Here is a 27,456-nt window from a genome sequence, read left to right as displayed (position 1 = left end):
CCTCCGTACCTTTTTGTCACTCAGGCCGGACACTTGGTCCACGTACTCCTCCTGGATCATGAAGGCGGCCAGGTTGGCAGTGTAGCTGGCCAGGAAGATGACAGCAAAAAAGGCCCAGACCGACACCATGATCTTGCTGGTGGTGCCCTTGGGGTTCTGCACCGGCACAGAGTTGTTGAACACCAGTCCCCAGAGCAGCCAGATCGCCTTTCCGATGGTGAAGGAGGGACCACCCGGCTCTGAGGGCAGGAGAGAGAGGTGTAGTGCGTTACAGTGTGTTAGTGCGTGTACATGAGTATGTGTGTGTTAAGGTGTGTTCAGAGTGTGTTACAGTGTGTTACAATGTGTTACAATGTGTTAGGAGAGTGTGTACATTAGTGTGTTGCAGTGCTGCTGTGTTGTATAGGCTCTCAGCTGACACACAATGTAAAACATTAGCTGCCAGTATTGTTGTATGGGTGTGTGCGATTGTGTGTTGGTACGCTGTTATGTTGTTGTGTTGTGCTGTTGCTGTGGTGTTGTGTGTGTTGTTTTGGTGTGTTGTGTGGTGTTATGTTGTACATGGTGCATGGTTGTGGTGTTGTATGTAACTGTGCTGTGTGAGGGGTGTTGTTGTGTGTGGTGCATGCTCTGGTGTTTGTTGTGGTGTTGTGTGTTGCTGAGCTGTGTGTGGTGCGGTGTGTTGTGGTGTGTTGTGTTTTGGTGCGGTGTGTTGTGTGTGGTGCAGTGTGTTGTGGTGTGTTGTGTTGTGTGTTGTATGTTGTGTTGTGGTGTGGTGTGGCCTCACTCACCTCGCCCGTCCGCCAGGCACCGGTTGTAGCCCACGGGGCTGAAGTACTCAAACACAAACACAGCCACCGCCGAGACGATGAGCAGCATCACAAACATCATCACCCACACGTCCGCACTGAAGGGCTCTGAGGAGAGAGTGTTCACACTGACATCACTGAGAGAGGGGGGAGAGAGAGAGAGAGAGAGAGGGGGGGGAGAGGGAGGGAGAGAGAGAGGGGGGGGGAGAGGGAGGGAGAGAGAGAGATGGAGGGAGGGGAGAGGGAGGGGTAGAATGAGTGTCAGCTCTCACCCAAGAAGGCAGAGGGGGACACGGTGCCGTTGCTACGGGAGACCATGACGCTGATGCCCGTCTCGATGAAGGGCACTGAGAAGTCGATGACCTCTGACCTCTCCTCATTGATGGTCAGTGAACCCACGGCCATGTGAGCGTTCTTCAGCACCACCTGGAGGAGAGGAACACACACTGACTGACACACTGACTGACTGACACACTGATTGACTGACACACTGATTGACTGACTGAAACACTGATTGACTGACTGACTGACACACTGATTGACACACTGACTGACACTGACTGACTGACTGACACACTGACTAACACACTGACACACTGACTGACTGAAAACTGACTAACCAACTGACACATTGATGACCGACTGACACACTGGCTGACCGACTGACACAATGATTGACACACTGACTAACACACTGACTGACTGACTGACTGACACACTGATTGACTGACTGACACACTGACTGACTGACACACTGACTGACCAACAGACACACTGACAGCCTGACTCAGTGTGTGGGTTTGCAGTAGTTCTCAGTGTCCCATATTGATGTTCAGGTGGAAAGAGAGACAAAGAAAGTGGGCCAGACTAGGGGACGCGGGGGGGTCAGGGCTTAGAAGGCTAGAAATAGCTGTCTTCCCGTTTTCCTCTCTTTCTCCATGTCCCTCGCTCTCCCTCGCTCCGGGGAGCAGACAGACACAGGTATATATAAACCTCAGAAGTGGAGCAGCTCCCTCCCCCTCTCCCTTTCTCTCCCTCTCAATTCAATTCAACTCCATGTACATTATTGGCATGCCATGAATGATGTATTGCCCAAGCATTTACAGGAGATACAAATGATAAAAGATACAAATTATATCAAGTGAGAACCTCATGAAAAAGGAATGAATAGAATAAAATAAATATTTGTCTCAGTCTGTGGCACGAGCTCTATATCAGGCACTAGGGGCTGTGTGTCCCTCACCAGCAGGATGGCTAGTTTGTCTGCATCGGGGGGCCCTGCTGATTCGGTCTCAGTGCGTTTCCCTGGTCAAAGAGTGTTCTCGTCAGTGCAGGAGAAAGTGTGTCTCTGTGTCCACCTCTCCTGTCTCTCAGTGACCACAGCGCCGCTCCTCTCTGTGTCCACCTCTCCTGTCTCTCAGTGACCACACTGTCCTCTCTGTGTCCACCTCTCTTGTCTCTCAGTGACTGCAGCGCCGCTCCTCTCTGTGTCCACCTCTCCTGTCTCTCAGTGACCACAGCGCAGCTCCTCTCTGTGTCCACCTCTCCTGTCTCAGTGACCACACTGTCCTCTCTGTGTCCACCTCTCCTGTCTCTCAGTGACCGCAGCGCCGCTCCTCTCTGTGTCCATCTCTCCTGTCTCTCAGTGACCACAGCACCGCTCCTCTCTGTGTCCACCTCTCCTGTCTCAGTGACCACACTGTCCTCTCTGTGTCCACCTCTCCTGTCTCTCAGTGACCACAGCGCCGCTCCTCTCTGTGTCCATCTCTCCTGTCTCTCAGTGACCACAGCACCGCTCCTCTCTGTGTCCACCTCTCCTTTCTCTCAATGACCACAGCGCCGCTCCTCTCTGTGTCCACCTCTCCTGTCTCTCAGTGACCACAGCACCGCTCCTCTCTGTGTCCACCTCTCCTGTTTGGCCAGGCTATGGTCACTGAGCCGGTATTTGGTCAGGATCTGTCTCTGCTTCATGTCTCTGACAGTGAAGAGACTCTGACAGGGTGGACTGTTTGTTTATAGCCGGATAGTGACCCAGTTCACTGTGGGATTTAGTTTCTGTGTCCCAATGTTCCAGACAGGAGTGTTTGGTTGGTTTATAATTGGGTCGACTCTGATTTGTGACTGGTGAGCAGCGCTGCTCTGATGCTGATCGATGTTGTGGGGGGTCAGTGCTGTGAGCTTCAGGGCCAGCTGACAGAGGGGCTCTTCTCTGGGCTCAGCTCTTGTGTTGCAGTGACTCTGGGGGGATCTCCTGTAGTTGCATCCAGAACTTCAGTGCTCTCTTCTGGGTGGGTTTGAGCAGCGGGTCATGGCCTAATTCAGCCCTGCATATGAGGAGCTCTTCTCTGCACCTGTAGGATGGTTTCACAGATCTGGTCCCATGTTGTGTAGTCCTGCTGTCTGAGTGGACCCACACCTCACTGCCCCACAGTGCAATGGGCTGGATAACACAATCAGATATCTTGGACCAGATTCTGATTGGTGTTTATTTAGTTCAGTCTCCTTCTGATGCCCTAGAATTCCCTGCCAGGGTAAAGCTCCCTGACGCACTGATGGTCAGGCCCAGGTGTGTGCAGTGTGTGCTCTGCTCCCGGCCCAGGTGTGTCCCTTTTTCTTTTCCTCACTCTTCGATTCAATCTGCTTCTCTCTCTCTCTCTCTCTCTCTCTCTCTCTCTCTCTCTCTCTCTCTCTATAGTGTAGTATACATGGCTCTGATATCTGACCGCATTGCAAATTCTCATCCTGTTCTGGCTGATATTCCTGCAGGCATTTATGGTTGCCACAGTGATGGTGATGCAGTTGCCGCGGAAATGGGGAGGGGGGGTGATGGGGGGGGGGGGGGGTTACCTCGCCGACCATGCCGTTCCAGGTCCCGTTGATCTTCTTGCCGTGCTTCCCATTGGTCACCAGGTAGAGGTCGTAGGTAAACTTGACCGATTTGGCGATCTTCTTGAGGATGTCGATGCAGAAGCCTTTGCAGCAGCGTTTGATGTAGATGCCACTGTCCCCAGTCTGATTGCTGAGAGAGAGGGGGAGGAGGAGGAAAGAGAGAGAGATAGAGAGAGAGAGAGAGAGAAAGAGAGAGAGGAGGGGAGAGAGGGAGGGAGAGGGAGAGGGAGAGGGAGAGAGTGTGTGAGAGAGAGAGACAAGGGGACAGAGAGATAAAGACCGTGAGAGAGAGAGAGAGACAGGGAAGAGAAAGAGGTGGGGAGGTAGGGGGGAAAGAGGAGGATGAAAGGGGTAGGGACAGAATTTGGAGAAGCCAAAGACAGTGAAAGAGTGAAACACAGCGAGAGAGAGAGAAAGAGAGAAAGAGAGAAAGGAAAGGGAGGGAGAGAGACAGGGAGTGTAGAGTGACAACACAGAGGGGGGAGCAGTGAGATGACAGGACAGACAGACAGACAGATATTGTGTTAGACAGATACAGTGTGACAGTCATAACAACTCGAAGTGCAATCAGCAAGGTTAGAGCAAGGGTAGCAAACAGACAGACAGACTATAGACAGACAGGGCTGTAGAGTCAGTGTTATAGACTCACGAACCTGTGAGGGCATGGTGTTACAGGCAGACACATGGACACACAGACAGACAGACAGACAGATGAGGCTATAGAGTCGGGGCTGTAGAGTCAATGTTATAGACTCACGAACCTGTGAGGGCACGGTGTTACACACAGACACACACACACACAGACACACACACAGACACATAGACAGACAGAAGTGGCTATAGAGTCAGGGCTGTAGAGTCAATGTTATAGACTCACGAACCTGTGAGGGCACGGTGTTACACACAGACACACACACACACAGACACACACACAGACACATAGACAGACAGAAGTGGCTATAGAGTCAGGGCTGTAGAGTCAATGTTATAGACTCACGAACCTGTGAGGGCACGGTGTTACACACAGATACACACACACACAGACACACAGATGGGGCTATAGAGTCAGGGCTGTAGAGTCAGTGTTATAGACTCACAGGTTCTTCAGCTGCTTCCTGCAGGGCACGGTGTTGCGCATGCAGGTGCCGCTCAGGGGGTCCACGTCCTCCACGATGACGAAGGGCGCCTCCTCCAGCGTCACAATGGACAGGTGGTCATCCTCGCGTTCGCCAGGTTCGGCGTATAGCTCGAAGCGCGGCCACACGTGGTACTTCATCGCCAGTGAGCCATTCTCCCACTTACCCACCTGCCCACGCATGGGGAGGGGGGCAGAGAGAGAGAGAGAGAGAGAGAGAAAGAGAGAAAGGGAGGGGGTTAATATAGGGTTCTAAGACTGACAGAGAAGGAGAGAGAGAGAGAGAGGGAGAGAGGAGCTGCAGGATAGAAGCGCCTCATTAGAACTCAAGCAATGGTCCAGGAAGAGGGCAGTGAAGGAATAAAACATGAGAGAGAGAGAGAGAGAGAGAGAGAGAGAAGGAGAGAGAAAGTGAGAGAGAGAAAGGGGAAGAAAGTCACCTTGCCCACTCTCCCTCTCTCTCTTTCTCTCTTGGCACAAAGCACAGAATACAGATTGAGGGAGAGAGAGTGAGAGAGATAGAGAGAGACCAAAATGCTTTCCCTCCTGGGCAAGAGAGTTTGGAAGCATGGAGGGATGAAGGGATGAAGAGAGGAGTGTGTATGTCCCACCCAGTGCCACTGTCAGTACTTGTTCAGCAGAGAGTATCTGTGCCAGCAATGGAGGGATGAGAGAGTGTGGTTCAGAGAGAGAGGGATGAGGGAAAGAGGGATGGAGGGAGGAGGGATGGAGAGACAGAGGGAGGATGGGGGCATCTCACCCGGTCCCACTGGCGGTCCTTGTCCAGCAGGATGATGACCAGCTTGGGGTGCATCTGATAGCCGTCCTCACTGAAGGACAGGTTTCGGCCCTCGAACGTCACGTTCATCAGGTACCTGAGCGAGAGAGGGGTGTGGGAGGAGGACAGGGATGGGAGGAGGAGGGCAAGATGGTAGGGAGAGAAAGAGGGAGAGAAGGGAGAGTTGTGTCATTATAGTAATTTATACACTGGTCTGGTCAAAGACTAGTGTGTGTGTATTACAGTGTGTGTGTTACAGTAGGTGTGTTTGGCAGTGAGCATTATGGGATGTTCTGCTGTCTGTCAGTTGCGATCAGATCAGCCTTGTTCTCTGTGGGCCGTGGTTTCCATGGCAAAACTGCTGCTCAGGAGAGAATATAAAATAAATAATAAATAAATAAATAAATACATAGTTAACCCTTTACTGCCCAGAACTGGACTGACACACTGCCTCGCTGACACACACAGTCCAGTCTAGTCCAGTCCAGTCCAGTCCAGTCCAGTCAGTGACTGTGCAGCAGTCCAGTCCAGTCCAGTCCAGTCTGTGACTCTGCTGCAGTCCAGTCCAGTCTAGTCCAGTCAAGGACTCTGGAGCAGACCAGTCCAGTCAGTGACTGTGCAGCAGTCCAGTCCAGTCCAGTTTAGTCCAGTCCAGTCTGTGACTCTGCTACAGTCCAGTCCAGTCCAGTCCAATCCAGTCAGTGACTGTGCAGCAGTCCAGTCCGGTCCAGTCCAATCCAGTCAGTGACTGTGCAGCAGTCCAGTCCGGTCCAGTCAGTGACTGTGCAGCAGTCCAGTCCAGTCCAGTCCAGTCCAGTCAATGACTCTGCAGCAGTCCAGTCCGGTCCAGTCCAGTCCAGTCCAGTCCAGTCCAGTCCAGTCCATGACTCTGCAGTTGTGTGTGTGCCAGTTGTATATGTTTGTCATTCCTGTCTCCCTCATCATCTTCTCTCTGCCTTCCCCTCCACCTTCTTCTCTCCTTTCCTCCCTCTTTCTCTCTCTGACTCTCTCTGTCTCCCTCCCTCATGCTCCATCCTTTCCCCTCTCTCTCTCTCTCAGCACTGAGCCATTCCACCACTCTCCCTGGCATATGTAATATGTTGCTATGGCAACGCTAACCCAGCAAATTCTCCAGGCTTCTGAGAGGTCTGCGGCGTTGCCATGGTGACCGTAATCTAGCCTGAGTTCACATGAGCATCTGCACCAAGGAGCATCACCCAGTTCCCCTGTCCCTCAGTCTGTCTGTCCCTCTCTCCCACTGTCCCTCTGTCACAAAGTCCCTCTGTTCCACTGTCCCTCTGCCTTGTGTCCCTAACTCTCTCTGTCCCCCTGCCCACATCCCTCCTCCCCCTGTCCCTCTGCCTCTCTCACCCCTTGTCCCCTGCCTGTCTCTCCCCTGTCCCTCTCCCTGTCCCTCTGCTTGTCCCTCTCCCTGTCTCTATCCCTGTCCCCCTGCCTATCCCTCTATCTGTCTCTCCCCCTGTCCCCCTGCCCCCATCCCACTGTTCCTGTCTGTCCCTCTGCCTCCTGTCCCACTGTCCCTCTGTCTGTCCTTCTGTCCCTCTATCCATCATTCTCACCTTCTCTCCCTCTGCCCCCATCTCTCCCAGTGTCTTTCTGCCCTATGTCTGTCTCTCTTTCAGAGAGAGATGGCAAGAGAGAGACAGAGAGACACACAGAGATACAGACAGTGAGAGACTGAGAGACAGAGAGGGGGAGTGACAGGAGTGAGGGATGGTGTTCCTGGCATAATCAGCGCAGTGCTACTGAGGAGCCAGCGGGGGGGTTGAAACACTGAGGGATGGGCTGAGACAGAGGGAGAAAGAGAGAGATACGATCTCTGTCCATCTCTTTCTTCCTTCATCCCTCTGTCTCCCTTCCCTCTCTCTCTCTGTCCCTTTCTGTCTGATTGGTGTATTAGGATGCTGTTAATATTTAAGGAGTTTGAGAATAGAAATGCTATTTACATTGACATATCAATTCATAACTGACTCATGTTTAAATTAAAACAGGGAGAGAAAGAGAGGGAGGGGGGCAGCTGAATTAGTACTTCAGTGTAAAATGGCAGGGCAGCTATTATCCATGTATATTATTAATGATTATTATGATTATATTGTATCAACTATGTTGATTTATATATTTTATTTGTATTTACTTCATTATATATAATATATATTATTTCCTGGCCAATAAAGCTCACTTTGAATTTGATTTTGAGAGAGAGAGAGAATAATTACCTGTATCTATAGGAGTGGAGACAAATTGGACCCCAACAACTACATCTGTGTGAGCAGCAACCTGGGGAAGGTGCAGCATCATTAACGCCCGGATACTGGCCTTCCTTACTGAGCAGTGTCCTGATTCAGATCCAGACTGCCTTCCTCCCCAAACACTGCACACCCGATCATATTTACACCCTACACTCCCTAATCAACAAAAATACCGCAACTAACAAAATACAATTATTCACACGGGCGTGGAGTGAGTGTCCCGGCTCTATTATGCCCCTTTTCTTCTGGCACATCGTACCCGACACGGAACCCAGCCGAGCTGGCCTGGCCCGGGTCGGGGGTTTTCCACTGCAATACCCGAGCTGAGGAAAATTAGTTGAGAGTTGAGAAAGATAGGCGGGTTTTTCAGATGACAACAGTGGAGGATCTTGAGGGGTTGTTCTCGTATTTATTTTAATTTTATTTTTAATAAATGGTAAATAATAAATAAAAGTGAAAACCAACTGGCCTGGCTAACAAACTGTAACAGTGAAGCTGCAAATATATTACTTAAAACATACTCAAGTGCGACAAAAAGCGCATAACGATTTAACTTAATTTCTATATGCTATAGTATCGTAGTCATTGAACCCTGATAATATGGAGTTTACCCTTTATATAATAATAATGTATAAATATATCAATCTATATATAACATTGTAAAAATAAATATGAGCTTTTAACATTGTACAATAAAATACAGGTTGAATCTCATTAAATCTAAAATCTCACAATAAGGAAAGTTTGTAAACATGTTTTGTAAGTCGCCCTGGACAAGGGCGTCTGCCAATAAATAAATAAATAAATAAATAAATAAATAAATAAAAAGAATGTCCTTGTGTCAGCCGACTGTAAAAAGTACAAGAGTAAGATACGAGAGAAATTCAGTACAAAGAAATATTCTTATATTTCCCTCATAGGCAGATTTGATCTGTATTATTAATTTACTTTATAAAGAATTTAAAAATTGTGCATAAAAAGTATATATACCCATTTTACAAACCAAGATGCATTTTCATCCAAACTGACCTGTAGCGAACAAAATATGTAAAAATATTTCCTGCAAGAGCACTTTGTCGCCTGCATTCTGTACTGTCGAATACAATATCGGAAATGTTGTTTCCATCGTTAAATTCACCTAAACGTTTATTTGCGCATAGAAATACTGTCGACACACTTCGACCTGTGGCCTACTACTGATGGCTGGCCAGTTTGCCCAAGGCCCACAAAATGAAAAATGTATTCATAATGGTCAAGTTGTCATAATTGTGATGTGTCAGTTGATCGCCATGGATTGTGTGATCTGACGACAGCGCAGTAATACTTCACCAGATCATGATACAGGCAATGGACATTTCAGAAAGCCCAAGCCTACCTTAGAAAGTTTGTGTCAAGTGACTGGACCCTTTGAATGGCTGAGAATGCCAAGCCAGCGTCCTCCCGTTTCAATCCAAAGTGCACAAGCTTTGCGCTCTAAAAGTTGGCCAGTTGTGCAGAGTACAGGGGGCGGGAGAGACAATCGGGGTCCGCAAGACCACCGTTCACCGACGCGCTTGTGTACATGTACTTGTTATTGCATAATAATAATAATAATAATAATAATAATAATAATAATAATAATAACTAGAATGCTAAAGTTCCTGGAGAATGTGAAAGAATGTTTGAGTATAGTAAGCAGTATGTTTACCTGTACATGTAGTACTGTAGTAATTACAAGATACTACAGTATACAGGTGTAACATGGTATAAAACACTGTACCATAGTATTTGTTGTAGAACTGTACTACTGTAGTACATTACAGTATACTGTAGTAATAGTATATTATGGTATAAAACAGTGTACTGCAGTATTTGTTGTTCTACTGTAGTAGAAAAGTTATAGAGAATTAATTAAGGTATGTAGGTTGTAGTAGTGAATCATATGGAATAATAATAATAATAATAATAATAATAATAATAATAATAATAATAATAATAATAATCGGTACTAGAGCTCTGTATATCCAAATGTAATGTAGTGTAAATGTTAGTAGTAGTAGAAGTGAAAGTATTAGTATTAAGTTAATATACTATAACTATTAGTAGTATAAGTAGTATATCATACGGTATTATAAGGGGAAATATGGTAAATACATTATGAAAAGCATGTTTAAATCGTGGTCAAATCATACCAATTACGCTATATTAGGCCTATAGGGAATTATCTGAGATATTTCTCTGACATTTCCTAGCGCACAGTTGTGATTAGAGTGACTAATATGGTATGATAACAATACAAATAATCGGTACTAAAGTCCTGTATATATTTAATTTAATGTAGTATAATTATTATTAGTAGTAGTGGTATAAGTATTAGTATAACACAGTATTATTTGCGGAAATCAAATAATACACACCGTGAGGACCGTAGTGGGAAATCCCAGTGCAACGCGCAAGCGCAGAGTATAGCAGAGAAAGGGAGGCCGAATCGAACTCTGGAACACTGGCCGCTGATTGGTTATGCAAATCACCGCTCGATACTGATTGGCAACTGACCTGCCGCTTGCAAGGTCCGTACGCCAGATTGTGTTCCAAGGCAATGGGAAATTTGGGGTTTTGAATCGACCATAGCTCGGTAAATATCGATCCCAGCCGCACAAAAAGGACAAGCAACCTGAATGGTTTCAGGACGAATAATAATAATAATAATAATAATAACGATTTTGTAAGAGAACAATACTGTTTTCACATGCAGACTAATAATAATAATAGCTAATTACAATAAAATAATTAAACACTGACTTTGAATTAGCCTATTATTATTATTTGTAGTATTATTATAGAAGGCGATTGACAACATAGGCTTCTGACACCCTGTAAAGAGGTTGTAAAATTATAGAATACAACTACTTATAAATACAACTACAATTATTCCAACAACTTCTTAAAAGCCCCACTTCACATTTAGAAAGTCAGCATGAATTGTTTTTAAAATAATGCATAAAATAATGTTTGTTCTCTGTTTACCCTTCCCAGACACCTGACCAATATAATGGAAAACCTGCCTCATTTCGTATTCAAAGCTTTCTTAAAAAAAAAAAAAAAAAAAAAAAAACACGATGCACCTGGATTTTATTAGAGACACCCCTTCTTAACACATACGAGTTATTATTTAAAAACCAAATATTTTCACCTGGACTGACAAGAGCGCTTTATCGCTGTCGCTAGTAGCGGCTTCATGAATATTCGTGAGCACATCAAGCCTGAGGCTGGTTTGGTTGCGATAGACGGGTGACAGATCGGCATCAACTCACTACATAAGAGAGCGTGTGGGTTATTATTATTATAATGATTATTGTTATTATTAAATAAATGCCATTTATAATACATTGATAAAATCAGTAAAACTAAATGTCTCGGAAGTGTTCGGTATTTTTTGTATTATATAGGAAGTACAATGTACAGAATATCATCGAACGTAAAAATGGAAAAGAGCTTATTATTATTATTATTATTATTATTATTATTATTATTATTATTATTATTATTATTTGTTGTGTTTCCACAATTAAATCCCGAACACCTTCGTGGCGTTCGAATTACGACATCTACTACTCCTTAAATAATAATGATCATAACTATAATAATCCACAAGCTATATATTATTAATTATTATTATAGCAATCCACATGCTATCTATTCTTTTTTAATCGCCGCCCATCTCTGTCCTTGTCTTCGATGATAAACCCCGCCTCCTTGATCGAGGATCTGCCTCAGGCTCGCTGTGCTCATGCATATTCATGAAGCCGCTACAAGAGACATCACTTCGGCCATAAAGCGCTCGTCAGGCCAGGTGAAAATACTGCTGGTTGAAATAATAACTCGAATATGTTAAGGAGAAGTGTCTCTAATACAATCCAGGTGCATGTTAAAAATGCATTTGTTTTAAAAAAAAGAAAGGTTTGAATATGAAATGAGGCAGGTTGAGGGCTGCGTCCCAAACCGCACACGTGCTCCTACACCCTTCGACAAGTGTACACTTCGCGTGACGTAGTGCTGACGTCACAGAGTGTGTATTGAGTGAGGAGGGTGCAGGTGAAGCTAAAAGCGCTCAATGGGACACATTTCAGCCCCAGCATTCAGCGCCTTTGCCTTTGACCGAAAAAGTACCTACGCAGTCTTTTCAAGTCATCTGTCTCTGTATTTAATTAAAATATTTATTATTATTATTAATAATAATAATAATAATAATAATAATTTTGAAATTCATTGTTCATTAATATCACCTCCTAGGTTTATAGGATCCTGCTTCAGTAATTAATTGATAGGTGCAGAAGCATTTTTCGGCTGAACTTTCTAATCATATATTTAAATCATGATTATATAATAATTTTATATTATCTATGTATTATAATTTCCTTGATACATAATTTAACAATTTCTAGAACTGTCTAGCTAACATTACATTTATACACACCCGCCGCTGCTATATTTTCCCAGTTGACGTGTCTCCGCTTTTAACGCAAATACTTCTGGGACTTCAGCGCTAAAACTCTTCCGCATCAGTGCGCTCTTCTGTTCACTCCGCCAAAGGGACATTGAAGGATAAACAGCGCGATTAGGTGCCTTCACTCGCTCCCTGAGGGACCGGGACAGCCCTTAAGATGCCACCGTAGTACTTCCACCACCGCAAGGGAACAAGTGTGCCATTTGGGACGCAGCCCTTGTTTAAAGGGAGGATCTTTGGCGGAACTTGATGTTTCCTGAGGCCGGGAGAGACCGGAAGACAGCGGACATGAGGCACTGGCCTCACCAAGGCACGGGGTCACCGTGGCCAGCGGCGCTGCCAGCAGGCCTGCATGGAGGGGCTGCCACAATAGCCACGGCTTGGTGAGGCGCGTTCAGTTTGTCCCACAGCACCTCCGTACCCCATCACTGTGCAGTACAAGCAGAAGTTGAGTTGAACTTGAAGGTGTCAGTTTTGTGGTTAAGATTATTGTTTGATTAAATATTCATTTATATTTTAAATGATTTCTGTACAGAACGACATTGAGAGTGATCTAAAACAGCGCAGGGTTTAAAGTCTGAGGAAGAGAGACCTGTCTTTGTGAAGGAGGGCAGAATAAAACCTGTGCTGGACGTTTTAATAAAGACTGGAAACGAACCAGGCAGTTTCATGTGTCCTGGGATGGGGGGCATAAATGGCTGATCGGTAGCACCGTGACTAACACAATATACTGCTGGTCATGTTTGCTTGTCAACCAAAACATCAAACGAGTGATGGGACTGCGACTGGAAAAGTGTGTCACGAAGTGCCGCTTTGCACAGCGCATCACAGGAGCGCAGATCTGAGGCCTGAGGTTTCCCTGAGCAGTGGTATTGCACACTTTCTTCAAAAAAGAAATGCGAATCGACGTTCACTACATGTAAGGTAGGCATACTTTATTTTCTTTCTTTTTTAATGGAGGTGTTTTTAATTCTATCCAAGGAATTAGTATAAATACTCGACTGCAAAACACATATTAAATGCAATTAACCTGTAGTCCGTTTTTTATTTATTATTTTTTTCCTGATACGTGCCTCACCTGTCAAAAAAATCACCAGCCGCAGGTGTGTAAAGTTTACACTGTAGGTCAATCCTATGATAAATTATTTTCCATTGTATAAATAACAGTAGCTTAACTATTGTATTTAAACCAAGGGTTGTTAGTAATATATTATTTGATTCCTTAATTTGTAATTGTTATTTTTAAAAGTGTCAACTGTGTTTGATAGCTCAGGTGATGACAATTCAGTTGACTCCCCCCACCCCCAGCACTCTCGGACAGTGCCAGGTAAGGAGCAGGACCTGCTTCAGGGTTGGCTCCACAAAATTGCCAGTGGGTGACGTGTCGCACTGTGCCAGCCTGGTAGTGGGTCGGGTTGGATATGCCAGTGGAAAAGGGTGTTAGAGCAGTACTGTCAGAAATGGGTACTGACAGCCAAGAAGACCAGAGATGGTTTTCCACAAGAAAGCCAGATCTCAGGGACACAGGTATCTGTGGGTTCATAGAAATAGCCCTAATAACACCTGCAGGGCTGAGCTGGTACTATTCCCTCATTGATCCCAATTCAGAAGAGAGCAACCAAGTTCTGGTTCCACCTAAACCAGGCCAACCAGGACTCCTATGAATACAAGGCACTACTGAGCAACCAGCTCTCCCCAGACAAGGACCCCCTGGGCCAGCTGTCTCTGAGACTCACAGAACCGAGCCCAACTGATATCAGTGAGCTTCAGATCCAAGACACAAACAAACAAACAGTAGAAAAACAACTTTCCAAATCTGGAATTTAATCTAAAGAACCAATACACTGAAATTTGGACAAACTCAATAAAATGGCAGAATAAACTTAATTGCTGTCAGGCCTAAATAGAAACATCAAATTAGTGGAATACCTAAAGAAAATTCAAAATTCAAGAGAAAGACACATTTTAACAAAATACAGACTCAGTGACCACAGCCTGGCAATTGAAAAGGGCCAATATAAAAAATCCTGGGTTACTGGAGAAGACTGGCTGTGCTGCCAGTGTGAGCTACAAGAGGTCCAAACAGAGATTCACTTCCTGTTATCCTGCTCAAAATACAGAGAAATACGGGCTAAATACATTGCTATAATCCATCATACTGGGAGAGGAAGAGCGGACTGCACCTCTAGCAGCCAAATATGTGTGCACCCTGTCACAGCTTGAGGGACAGTGTGGACACCCTGCAGCACCCTGTTGGACTGTTGTCCTATTGGTTCTGTTAGGAGAGCTGTGTAATACAGCCGGGGGGGAATAGTGACTTTGAACTTTTCTGTTGTTGTTCTTGTTTATATTCATTAACGAAAGTGGAGAGACGCTGATATTCAAATTGGAGTAGATGTCCTATTGTTTAATTCAATGTTGTGTTTTTTAGATTCTTATTAATATCTTATTATGTTTTTTCTGTATTACTCTGTATTGTGTTGTCCCTGAGCTGTAATGCATGTTGAAAAGTTTAGCAACACCAGTCCAGTCATGCCAATAAAGCTAATCTGAATTTGAATTTGACAGAGAAAGACAGAGAGGGAGAGAGAGAGGGGGACAGAGAGAGAGGGGCAGACAAGAGGGAGGGGGGGAAGAAGGAAGTGGACAGAGAGAAGGAAGGGAAAACAGATTGTTGCAAAGGAAGTCAGGGGAAGAGATGGACAGGTAGGCTCAAAAGGAAAGAGAAAGATGGAGTGATAGGAAGACAGAGAGGGAGAGAGTAATGGGGAGACAGAAACATTAACAGAGAAAGAGAAAGATCGGGGGGGGTGTCTGTTAATTGTGTTAGTCTAACAACTGTTGTAGGATATTAACACCATTACTGTAACACTGTAACACTGCATCCATGGTAACACAGTAACACTGTAGTGTACTGACTCAGCATCAACATGTACAACACAAGAACAGTATCCCCTCTCCTTCCCGCGTCTCACCTCAGCAGCTCATTGGGGTTCCCCTGGCCGGCCCCTCCGCCCGCCAGCCCTCCACCCCCTCCTCCTCCGACTCCTCCTCCTCCCCCTCCACCCTTCTTGTCGGGGGCACCGTGGCACTCGGCCTTCAGCAGGGTGTGGGGTCCGCGGTCCAGCAGCATGGTGGACGTGGCCGTGGCGATGACTGCCACCCCGTCCCGCACGCGAGCCTGCAGGCCGTAGTCCCACTCGTCGTAGGACACCGAGATGAGCCCGGTGGGGAACTGGGACGGCACGTTGTCTGCGTCGCCGGCCACCAGTGAGGGGGCGATCCACGTGTAGCCGTAGCCGGTCAGGCCGACGGAGTGGGCAGTGGCGAAGATGTCGGTGGCCTCCTCCTTGGTGCAGTACAGCAGGATGACTGGGCTCTGCAGCTTCTTCAGCTGGTTCTGGATGCGCGAGTCGCCGTCGTCCAGCGACATGTCCAGCAGCAGCACCTCCTCCAGCTCCCAGCCCACAAAGCTGTTCTCGATGGTGCTGCGCACCTGGGGGGGGATGAGGTTAATGCTGTGCTGGACTCCTGACTGCTGTACTGTACTAGACCTCCCCCTTCCTTCATAGCCCTCTCTCCCTCCCACTCCCTGCCCCTCTCCTTCCCTCCCACCCATTCACTCCCTGCCCCTCTCCCTCTGTACCTTGTTGACAAAGTCCTGGTACCCAGGGTAGTAGGTGGTGACGATGGAGAAGATGTACCAGTCATACTCTTCCATGATATTGAGCATTACTGAGGCCTGCTGCTCTATAGAGGGGCCAAACTGGAAGAACATGGAGTTATCATCCTGAGAGAGAAGGAGAGGGAGAGAGAGAGGGAGAGTCAGTAATACTGCCTACAGGGCTGACCCTCACAAACCCACCCAGAAGAGAGCACCTAGTTCTGGATGCAACTGCAGGAGAGCCCCCCAGAGTCACTGCAACACAAGGCCCCCAAAAACCAAGAGCTGAGCCCAGAGAAGAGCCCCTCTGTCAACTGGCCCTGAAACTCATAGCACTGACCCCCCAACAACACCAACCAGCTTCAGAGCAGCGCTGCTCACCAGTCACAAATCAGAGTCGACCCAATTATAAACCAACCAAACACTCCTGTCTGGAACATTGGGACACAGAAACTAAATCCCACAGTGAACTGGGTCACTATCCGGCTATAAACAAACAGTCCACCCTGTCAGAGTCTCTTCACTGTCAGAGACACAAAGCAGAGACAGATCCTGACCAAATACCGGCTCAGTGACCACAGCCTGGCCAGAGAAACAGGCCAACACAAGCAGACGTGGCTTCCCAGAGAGGAGTGGTGAGAAAGGAGAGGTGGACACAGAGAGGAGCGGCGCTGTGGTCACTGAGACAGGAGAGGTGGACACAGAGGAGCGGTGCTGTGGTTACTTATTGACAGGAGAGGTGGACACAGAGAGGACAGAGAGGAGCGGCACTGTGGTCACTGAGAGACAGGAAAGGTGGACACAGAGAGGACAGTGTGGTCACTGAGAGACAGGAGAGGTGGACACGGAGAGGACAGAGAGGAGCGGCACTGTGGTCACTGAGAGACAGGAAAGGTGGACACAGAGAGGACAGTGTGGTCACTGAGAGACAGGAGAGGTGGACACGGAGAGGACAGAGAGGAGCGGCACTGTGGTCACTGAGAGACAGGAAAGGTGGACACAGAGAGGACAGTGTGGTCACTGAGAGACAGGAAAGGTGGACACAGAGAGGACAGTGTGGTCACTGAGAGACAGGAGAGGTGGACACAGAGGAGCGGCGCTGTCATCACTGAGAGACAGGAGAGGTGGACACAGAGGAGCGGCGCTGTGGTCACTGAGAGACAGGAAAGGTGGACACAGAGAGGACAGTGTGGTCACTGAGAGACAGGAAAGGTGGACACAGAGAGGACAGTGTGGTCACTGAGAGACAGGAGAGGTGGACACAGAGGAGCGGCGCTGTCATCACTGAAAGACTGGAGAGGTGGACACAGAGAGGAGCGGCGCTGTCATCACTGAGAGACAGGAAAGGTGGACACAGAGACGCACTTTCTCCTGCACTGACCAGAACACTACCTGACCTGATTCTTCCTCTCCACAAATTATTATTATTATTATTATTATTATTATTATTATTATTATTAATATTCATGTATTTATTGATCCTTTTATCTCCTTCTATAACACTTTGGCAACACATTGTATATGGCCAATAAAGCAGCTGGAATGGAATTGAATTGAAGTTCAGTTAATCATCTTTCTCTTTCTCCCACTCCAGTCTCTCTCCATCTCCCTCCCCACACTCTGTGTCCACTGTCCTCATCTCTCTCCCTCTCTACCTCTCCCTCTCTCTCCCTCCCTTCCTCAACTCCCTCCCTTCCTAGCCCTCTTCCCACTTTCTCCATCTCTTTCTCTCCCTCCTTCCATCCCTCCCTCTTGCTGCCTTCCTCCCTTTCCCTCTCTCTCTGTCTCTGTCAGAGGTAGGTGATGGAGGAGATCAGCTGTGTTAATGACTGGACGCCTCACTGCACATCAAAGGAGGCCTCCCCCTCTGGAACGCACATGGGTCGATCCATTAGCTCATCAGCAGATTAATGAGTTGAGAGGGCTGGACCATTGGAATGGCAAGACGGGGAGCAGGGGGCAGAGAGAGATCAACACACACACTGAGACACTGTCAGACTGCCTGTCTCTCTGTATACAGTCTATAGATCAGATGTGCAGTGTATACAGTCTATATAGACCAGGTGTGCAGTGTGTACAGTCTATAGACCAGGTGTGCAGTGTGTACAGTCTATATAGACCAGGTGTGCAGTGTATACAGTCTATATAGACAGGTGTGCAGTGTGTACAGTCTATATAGACCAGGTGTGCAGTGTATGCAGTCTATATAGACCAGGTGTGCAATGTGTACTCTCTATATAGACCAGGTGTGCAGTGTATACAGTCTATATAGACCAGGTGTGCAGTGTATACAGTCTATATAGACCAGGTGTGCAGTGTATACAGTCTATATAGACAGGTGTGCAGTGTGTACAGTCTATATAGACCAGTGCAGTGTATACAGTCTATATAGACCAGGTGTGCAGTGTATACAGTCTATAGACCAGGTGTGCAGTGTATACAGTCTATATAGACTAGGTATACAGTGTGTACAGTCTTTAGACCAGGTGTGCAGTGTGTACAGTCTATAGACCAGGTGTGCAGTGTATATAGACCAGGTGTGCAGTGTATACAGTCTGTATAGACCAGGTGTGCAGTGTATACAGTCTATAGACCAGGTGTGCAGTGTGTACAGTCTATATAGACCAGTGCAGTCTTATTTCTTGCTCTCTCTCTGTGAGTGTGTGTGCGTGAGAGTGCGTGAGTGTGTGTGTGTGCGTGAGAGTGCGTGTGAGTGTATGTGTGTGTGTGTGTGTGTGTGAGTGCATGCGTGAATGAGTGAGTGTGTGTGTGTGAGTGCGTGTGTGTGTGTGAGTGCATGCGTGAGTGTGTGTGTGTGTGAGTGCGTGCGTGAATGAGTGAGTGTGTGTGTGTGTGAGTGCGTGTGTGAGTGTGAGTGTCTTTGGGGATGTGCATCTTTGTCAGTGAAGTCATTCAGTTTGGTTGCAGCCATCTGTCGCCATGGTACCAGCCTCCCTCTTAGTGACTGACTGAGGACTCAGAGAGTGAGAGAGAGAGAGAGAGGCAGAGAGTGATGGAAGGAGGGAGTGAGAGTGACCTAGTCTCAATCTGTTACTCTTTCATCTCTCTCTATCTCTGTCCCTCCTCTCCCTCTCTCTGTTCCCCACACCTCTCTTACCATCCTGCAGCTCCAGACCACACTGGGTTAACAGTAATGTAATATACATGAAATAAGAATAAATGAAGAGTTTCTTGTCTGAAACAATAGCATTTAGCTCAGAGGCATTAGGGCTGCAAGCTGTGTTAGTCACACACAGAGAGAGAGGGAGAAAGGGATTGGGAGAAGGAGGGGGAGAGAGAGAGAGGGGAGGGAGGTAGAGCAGGCAAAAGGACTCCACTGGGGTCAAGTGTTCTATTAGTCTGGGTGAGCGGCAGGGAGCAGAGGGAGCAAGAGAGAGGCAGAGGAGAGAGAGGCAGCGTGTGTGTCAGTGCGCGAGAGAGAAAGAGACAGAGGTGGGTGAGAGGTAAAATAAGGCAGGTAGACGGTGACAGAGAGAGACATAAATAAACAGAATGAAGTGCATGAGAGATGGAGAGAGAGAGGGGGGATCAGCTGGCAAACTGGTATATTGCCCTTTGGGAAGAGCTAGTGAGAGAGAGAGAGAGAGAGAGAGCAAGAAAGAGCAGCTGTGACTATAAACACAGAAACACACACAAACATACACACACACATACACACACAAACACGCACACCACCACTCTCTCTCACACACACTCACACTAACACATTCACATTCACACACACACTACTGACATTCACACACACACACTCACATACATACACACACTACTTACACTCACACACAAACTCACACTCACACACACACTCACAGTAACACATTCACATTCACACACACACTACTGACATTCACACACACACACTCACACACACTCACATACATACACACACTACTTACACTCACACACAAACACACTCTCACACACACACACACTCACACACACTCACATACATACACACACTACTTACACTCACACACACACACAATGCCACTGTTCACAATTAATTACTCTTACAAGTATGATCCAGTAATTAGTCATTAACCTTGCTGTGATTTCCTCTTTTAACGAAGCCGGTTAATTAAAATTCTGCTGGCTGGTTCACTTTGATTAAATATTTGGTTAATTTGACCGACTTTTACACGCTGGGGTCCACAGGGGACAGAGAGAATCATGAACAAACAGAAAAGAACATTTCAATTTCTTTTCAGCACCAAATTGTAGACCAGACCCTATAGCCCTATAGAGAAGTGCAGTCTGGGCCCTACACTGTACTACACTATAGTACACTATACCACACTATACTACACTACACTATCCTATACTATACTATATTAAACGACACTACAGTCCACACTTTGCTCTGGTGTTTCACTACAGAGAGAAAGGGAGAGTGGGGGATGTGTCAGGGTGTCAGTGACTGGGTGTCAGTACAGACCATGATACTACCCTGCTGTCCTCCCTCTCTTTCTCTCTCTCCCTCTGTCTCTTTCTCTCTCTCTCTCTCTCCCTCACAGACAAAAGTCCTGCTTGGAAAACAATCTTCTGAGGAAAGAGAAAGGTATAGAAATAGAGTCAGAGAGAGAGTTTGTGTGTTTGTTATTCGTTCCAATGTATCTTGTCATGTTCTGTTCGTCTGTTGGATATTACACTTGTGTCTGCTGTGGCAGTACTGTGATTCGTCAGGCCAATAAAGCACCTTTGAATTTGAATTTGGAATTTGAGAGAGAGGACTGGCACAGAGAGACTGGAGATGACAGCACAGTGCAGTACAGAGTGGAGAGCTGTGCACTGGGGTCTGTCTCCTTGGTGTCTCTCTCCCTGGGACTTGTCCCCCTGGGGCCCTGTCTCCCTGGGGCCCTGTCTCCCTGGGCCCTGTCTCCTTGGTGTCTCTCTCCCTGGGACTTGTCCCCCTGGGGCCCTGTCCCCCTGGGGCCCTGTCTCCCTGGGGCCTGTCCCTTGGTGTCTCTCTCCCTGGGGCCCTGTCTCCCTGGGGCCTGTCTCCCTGGGGCCCTGTCTCCCTGGGGCCTGTCTCCCTGGGGCCTGTCTCCCTGGGGTCTGTCTCCTTGGTGTCTCTCTCCCTGGGGCCCTGTCTTCCTGGGGCCTGTCTCCCTGGGGCCTGTCTCTTTGGTGTCTCTCTCCCTGGGGGTCTGTCTCCCTGAGGCCCTGTCTCCCTGGGGCCTCACTGCACTGCACTGTACAGCACTGTGCTACTGTACTGCACTACTGCAATATACTGTTCTGTACAGTACTAATGTTCTGTGTTACTGTAATATACTGCACTGCACTGCACTGTGCTACTGAGAGAGAGATTGGTGGGGAGTGATCTGGAGGCCACTGAGCTGTCAGTCTCAACAGAAACAGGGGATGGAGGGAGAGAGAAGGAGAGAGTGAGTACAGGTCAGGGCAGGTGAAGGATGGATGGGGGAAGAGAGAAAGAGTTAATCACCCCCATCAGTCTCTCAAGCCCTCTCCTCACTTACACATTTCTTCCTGTCCTTCTATCTCTCTCTCTACCTCCTGCGCTGTCACTCTGAGGCCTGTCACTCTTCTCTCTCCATCTGCAGATCTCTCCCAGGTGTGCAGTGTGTACAGTCTATATAGACCAGCTGTGCAGTGTATACACTCTATATAGACCAGCTGTGCAGTGTGTACAGTCTATATAGACCAGGTGTGCAGTGTATAAACTCTATATAGACCAGCTGTGCAGTGTATACAGTCTATATAGACCAGGTGTGCAGTGTATACAGTCTATATAGAACAGGTGTGCAGTGTATACAGTCTATATAGACCAGCTGTGCAGTGTATACAGTCTATATAGACCAGGTGTGCAGTGTATACAGTCTATAGACCAGGTGTGCAGTGTATACAGTCTATATAGACCAGGTGTGCAGTGTATACAGTCTATATAGAACAGGTGTGCAGTGTATACAGTCTATAGACCAGGTGTGCAGTGTATACAGTCTATATAGACCAGGTGTGCAGTGTGTACAGTCTATATAGACCAGGTGTGCAGTGTATACAGTCTATATAGACCAGGTGTCCAGTGTATACAGTCTATATAGACCAGGTGTGCAGTGAATGCAGTCTATATAGACCAGTAGTACAGTGTATACAGTCTATATAGACCAGCTGTGCAGTGTATACAGTCTATATAGACCAGGTGTGCAGTGTATACAGTCTATAGACCAGGTGTGCAGTGTATACAGTCTATATAGACCAGGTGTGCAGTGTATACAGTCTATATAGACCAGGTGTGCAGTGTATACAGTCTATAGACCAGGTGTGCAGTGTATACAGTCTATATAGACCAGGTGTGCAGTGTGTACAGTCTATATAGACCAGGTGTGCAGTGTATACAGTCTATATAGACCAGGTGTCCAGTGTATACAGTCTATATAGACCAGGTGTGCAGTGTATACAGTCTATATAGACCAGGTGTGCAGTGTATACAGTCTATATAGACCAGGTGTGCAGTGTATACAGTCTATAGACCAGGTGTGCAGTGTATACAGTCTATATAGACCAGGTGTGCAGTGTATACAGTCTATATAGACCAGGTGTGCAATGTATACAGTCTATAGACCAGGTGTGCAGTGTGTACAGTCTATATAGACCAGGTGTGCAGTGTATACAGTCTATATAGACCAGGTGTCCAGTGTATACAGTCTATATAGACCAGGTGTGCAGTGTATACAGTCTATATAGACCAGGTGTGCAGTGTATACAGTCTATAGACCAGGTGTGCAGTGTGTACAGTCTATATAGACCAGGTGTGCAGTGTGTACAGTCTATATAGACCAGGTGTGCAGTGTATACAGTCTATATAGACCAGGTGTGCAGTGTGTACAGTCTATATAGACCAGGTGTGCAGTGTGTACAGTCTATATAGACCAGGTGTGCAGTGTATACAGTCTATATAGACCAGGTGTGCAGTGTGTACAGTCTATATAGACCAGGTGTGCAGTGTATACAGTCTATATAGACCAGGTGTGCAGTGTATACAGTCTATAGACCAGGTGTACAGTGTGTACAGTCTATACTACAGGATTAATAATACATTCATATCTCTTGCCCAGTCTTTCTCTCCCTTTTTCTCTCTCTCATTTACCTTTGCCCTACACTCTTCCTTCTCCCCTTTCTTCTCTCGTTCTGCCCCCTCTCACTCCCTCTTCTGTCCTCCCTTTCTCTCTCTCTCCCCTTCTCCCCTCGTCTTACCCCTCTTTCCTCCCCTCCCTCCCTCTGTCTGTGATGTGTACCTTTCTGACTGCTATCAGCTGTGCTGTCAGATTGTGCAGACAGAGAGAGAGAGAGCGGGAGTGAAGGGGAAAGTGCAAGAGGAAGAGAGAGAAACAGATAGGAAGAGGTGACAGGAGATAGAGAATAAAGAGAGAAAGATAGAGATAGGAGACAGAGATGGAGAGAGACTGAGAGATGGAGAGAGCGATTAAGAGAGAGAAGAGATAGAAATAGGTGAGAGAGGGAGAGGGAGAATTAAAGGGAGAGAGAGTAATTCCTAATTCAAGGAGACAGGCTGTGTTGCCCTGGCAACTGCGTTGCCATGGCGAGGTGCGTGGCTCTGGCTCGGCGCAGGAGTGAGAGCGAGGCTGAGTCACTGCGGCTCCGTACAGCCAGAGCGTCGCGCTGACAGCCGCGCAGGTGAACTCTGATAATGGGAGTAATGTGCTGCTCCCTGGGGGGCCCGGGGAGGGGTGGGGGGGAATGGTAGTGTGGTGGTTACCTGACCACAGAGAGAGAGAGGAAGAGAGGAAGAGGGGGAGGAAGAGTGGAAGGGGATAAAAGAAGGGAAGAGAATATGAAAATGGTACACAGAAATTGAGGTCTCTCTCCATCTTCCTCCCTCCTTCTATTGCTCTGTCTCTCACTAGGTCTCTAAAAATGGGGACACTGACGATACTCACTGCTCTTTAAACCAGGACAGAGAGAGAGAGAGAGAGAGAGAGGGAGGAGGAAGAGGGAGAGAGGGAATGAGAGGGACAACAGCACACTACAGTATGAAACTGTACAGAGTAGTCTGTACTCAGTACAATCCAGTACAGCCCAGTGCAACACAGTACAGGAAAGTCCAGTTCACTACACTGCATGCTAAGTTAGTCAGTGTGTCAGTCAGTCAGTGTCAGTCAGTGTCAGTCAGTCAGTCAGTCAGTCAGTCAGTCAGTCAGTGTGTCAGTCAGTGTGTCAGTCAATCAGTCAGTGTATTAACCCCTTCACTCTCTCTTCTCTGTCTTTCCCCAACTCTCGCCCCCCTCATCTCCCTCTCTCTGTAACATGCACTCCTCCTCCCCAGTCCACATGAATACATACTGTGTGTATTTTTATATGTAAGGATACAAGCAAGATTACCATGGCAACTGCAGCATCTCTCTCTTTCAGTGAGCTGGGTAGCTGAGGGGAAAATGGCCCCTCTCTCTCAGTGTCTCTCTCTTTCCCTTTCTCTCTCTACCTCCTCCATCGCTCTCTTGCCCTCCCTGTCTCTCTCCTTACCCTCCATCTCTCTCTTCCTCCCCATTTCCTTCCCTCTCACCCAGCCTCCCCTTCTTCCCATTCATCTGTCTCTCTCCATTTTCTCCTTATCATCGAGGCACGTTCAGCCTCTCTTCCTCCCGCTCTCCCTGTCCCTGCAGGCCCAGCGCTCCGACTGCAGACGGACCGCGTCTTTCAAGACACACTTTTATTGTCTGAAGATGCACACGCATGCTGTGACGCGAGGACGTGTTGGTCAGGGACCCAGGCGGGGGGCCACACACACCTCTCCCCTGCCTGCAGGGTCACAGGACACTGAGGAGGGTTTGTCCACGGGGTCGCCAGGCAGGTCCATGGCCAGGGGGCAGTGCCGGGGCAGCCCACAGATCAGGGTGGATGTCAGGGCCGACAGGGTCAAAGCCAGGCATCAGTCAAGTTCAAGTCTCTCTCTCTCTCTCCCTCTCCCTCTCTCTCTCTCTCTCTCTCTCTCTCTCTCTCTGTGACGTGTCTCTCTCTCTTGTCAGCTGTTCTCTCGCCCTCCTGGCACTTCCCCCCGGGTGCCTTGCCCTCAGCTCTGTCACAGCACTGCCTCGCCAGGCTGCAGGTGTGCTGCGGGCCAACAGGCTCTGAGAATGCCAGGAGGGGGGGAGCTTTTATTTTAAATAGATACAGTCATTACAGAGGTTGGTTTTACGGTACTGGTTGTATCTATATTTGTTTGGAGCGTGACCGCCCAGTGACAACGCCACCCCTCGGGCAGCTACACGACAGACCACACTGCAGTCCGGGCCAGTCCAGCTCACAGCAAATCCCTTTCCCAACTACACCCCCTCTCCCTTGTTCCCTTCCTCTTGCTCCCTCTCTCTCTCACCTCCCAGTTTCCTCTCCTTCTTCCTCTCCCCCTCTCTCCCTCCTCCTCCCGTTCTACCTCTTTCCTTTCCTCTCTCTCCTTCTCCCACCCCCCCGTCTCCCTCCCATCCCTGTCTCTCCTCCCCCCCTGCTGCCCTTCTCCCTCATATTTAAATGATCAGATGATATTTGGAATGACAAACTCCCTATGCCCAGTGTGCCAGCCTGGATAACTGACATCAAATATTAAACACTCTTCCCCCCTCTCTCTCTCCCGTTCACTCCGTCCTGCTCTCTCTATCTTTCTTCCTCTTCCCCTCTCCCTCCCGTCCCCCTCCTCTTTCCCTGTGTCTCCCTGTGTCTCCGTGACTCACTCGGTCTCTCTCGCTCCCCGTCTCGCACTCTTTCTCTCAGACCCCTCCAGAAAAAAGAAAACTACAGACAGCCATTTCCTCCTCTACCCCTCTCTCCTCCTCTCCCTCCCTCCCTCCCTGTCCAGTTCAGCTTGCTTTCTAACCCGTCTCTCTCTCTCTCTCTCAAACCCCTCCAGGAAACAAAATCATGCTACAGCCAGCCGTTCCCTCTCCCTCGCCCTCTATCTCTCGCTCTCCTACCTTGGCCGCCATGATCATGGACGAGCCCCCGCGGATGCCCAGGATTGGGATGTGCGTCTGGGCCGAGATGAAGTCCAAGATCTGGGCGATGGCCTCCTGGTCGGTGTCGTCCCCGAAGACGACGCCCTGCAGCCAGTTGCGGGTCATGAGGTCGCAGATGCGCGTGATGATGCTCTTGGGGTCGGTCTCGTTCATGGTGACCAGCTCCACGCTGGGGCTGACCGCCATGTACTGGAAGTCCTCCTTGTCACGGCCCTCGTCCAGGCTGACGTCACTGGAGTTGCCCACCAGGATGACGGCGATGCTCAGGCCCTGGGAAAGCTTGGGCAGGCTGTGGGGGTACTGGGGGTACGGCGGGTACTGGTGCTGTTTCTGCTGGGGCTGCTGGTTGGCGCCGGGCGGGTGGCGCTCGCCGGTGGAAGGCGGGGGCTGGGGCAGCAGGATGGGCGGGTGGTGCTGGGGGTGTGGGTGTGGGTGAGGGCCTCCCCCCGCCCCTCCGCCTCCGCCGCCGCCTCCGCCGCCGCCTCCTCCCCCTCCGCCTCCTCCCCCTCCTCTCCTGGGTGCCGCCTGCGCAGCCGCCGCCGCTGCCACCGCCGCCACGCCCAGCATGGAGGCCGACGCGGACGCCGAGGAGAAGGCGGAGGATGCGGAGGACGCAGACGACGCCGAGGACGCCGAGGACGCAGACGCCCGCGCTGGGAAAGGGAAGGGGAGCAGCAGGAAGAGCAGGAGGAAGAGGAAGAGGAGAGGGGAGGAGGAGGAGGAGGAGGACGGGGAGGCTGTGAGGAGGGAGAGCGGGAAGGAGGAAGGCGGGCTGGGAGGGGGCGGCCGCGGGGTGCGTGCGGGCGCTGGGAGGGGGCAGTGGGAGGGGCAGTGTGCGTGGGAATGGGCTGCGGGGGCCGAGCAGCAGTAGTAACAGACAGACATGTTGCACAGCTGTGTTTGGAATCCCTGGGAGGGAGAGAGAGAGAGAGAGAGAGTTAAAGTTACAGCAGGTCATTATTATTGGGTACACAGTAGCACACTCACACACACAGACACACCCACATACACACACACACACACACTCGTACATAAAGAATCAATATTTTATTAACACCGTGATCAAGCTGAATAGCCAATTCATTATTGATGGCTAAAGCTCTCCCCAAGGAGGGAGGGCAAATGGAGATAACGCAGTCAAACACACACACAAACACTGAATACGGAATACTGTAGCACTATAATGTTATAATACTCTTACACAGCAGCACTGAGGAACCATTACACTGGTCAATCCATAACACACAGTACTGACACACTGACTGACTGACACACAGACTGACTCTCTTTGCTGCTTTAGTTTTCTTTCCTTCTCACTGTGTAAGTCAATAGAGCGGATAGAGAGATAATTGGACAGGAAGAGAGGGAGTGAGGTGGAGACCTAGATGGAGGGAGAGGAGGGAGACAGAGAAAGAGAG

The 27,456-nt window shown here is 48.4% G+C and overlaps 1 protein-coding gene across 1 annotated transcript in view; it reads right to left on the bottom strand.

Annotated features, from left to right (window-relative positions):
* The window catches only part of LOC136751617 (glutamate receptor ionotropic, NMDA 2B-like), a 33,355-nt gene extending 6,949 nt beyond the window's left edge, over positions 1 to 26,406 (bottom strand). The window contains exons 1-10 of the mRNA XM_066707357.1: positions 25,997 to 26,406; positions 16,014 to 16,157; positions 15,434 to 15,863; positions 15,343 to 15,376; positions 5,594 to 5,708; positions 4,796 to 5,004; positions 3,657 to 3,828; positions 1,082 to 1,235; positions 792 to 917; positions 10 to 239 (exon numbers count right to left, since the gene is read on the bottom strand). Of these exons, the coding sequence (XP_066563454.1) occupies positions 10 to 239; positions 792 to 917; positions 1,082 to 1,235; positions 3,657 to 3,828; positions 4,796 to 5,004; positions 5,594 to 5,708; positions 15,343 to 15,376; positions 15,434 to 15,863; positions 16,014 to 16,157; positions 25,997 to 26,224 (1,842 nt within the window). The 5' untranslated portion in view covers positions 26,225 to 26,406. The remainder of the gene's footprint in view (positions 1 to 9; positions 240 to 791; positions 918 to 1,081; positions 1,236 to 3,656; positions 3,829 to 4,795; positions 5,005 to 5,593; positions 5,709 to 15,342; positions 15,377 to 15,433; positions 15,864 to 16,013; positions 16,158 to 25,996) is intronic.
* Between the last annotated feature and the right edge of the window lie 1,050 nt (positions 26,407 to 27,456).

The sequence above is a fragment of the Amia ocellicauda genome, chromosome 6, assembly GCF_036373705.1.
Source record: "Amia ocellicauda isolate fAmiCal2 chromosome 6, fAmiCal2.hap1, whole genome shotgun sequence".
Classification (NCBI taxonomy): Eukaryota; Metazoa; Chordata; class Actinopteri; order Amiiformes; family Amiidae; genus Amia; species Amia ocellicauda.
Note: the sequence above shows the minus strand (reverse complement) of the source record. Positions and strands in the feature narration are given on the sequence as shown.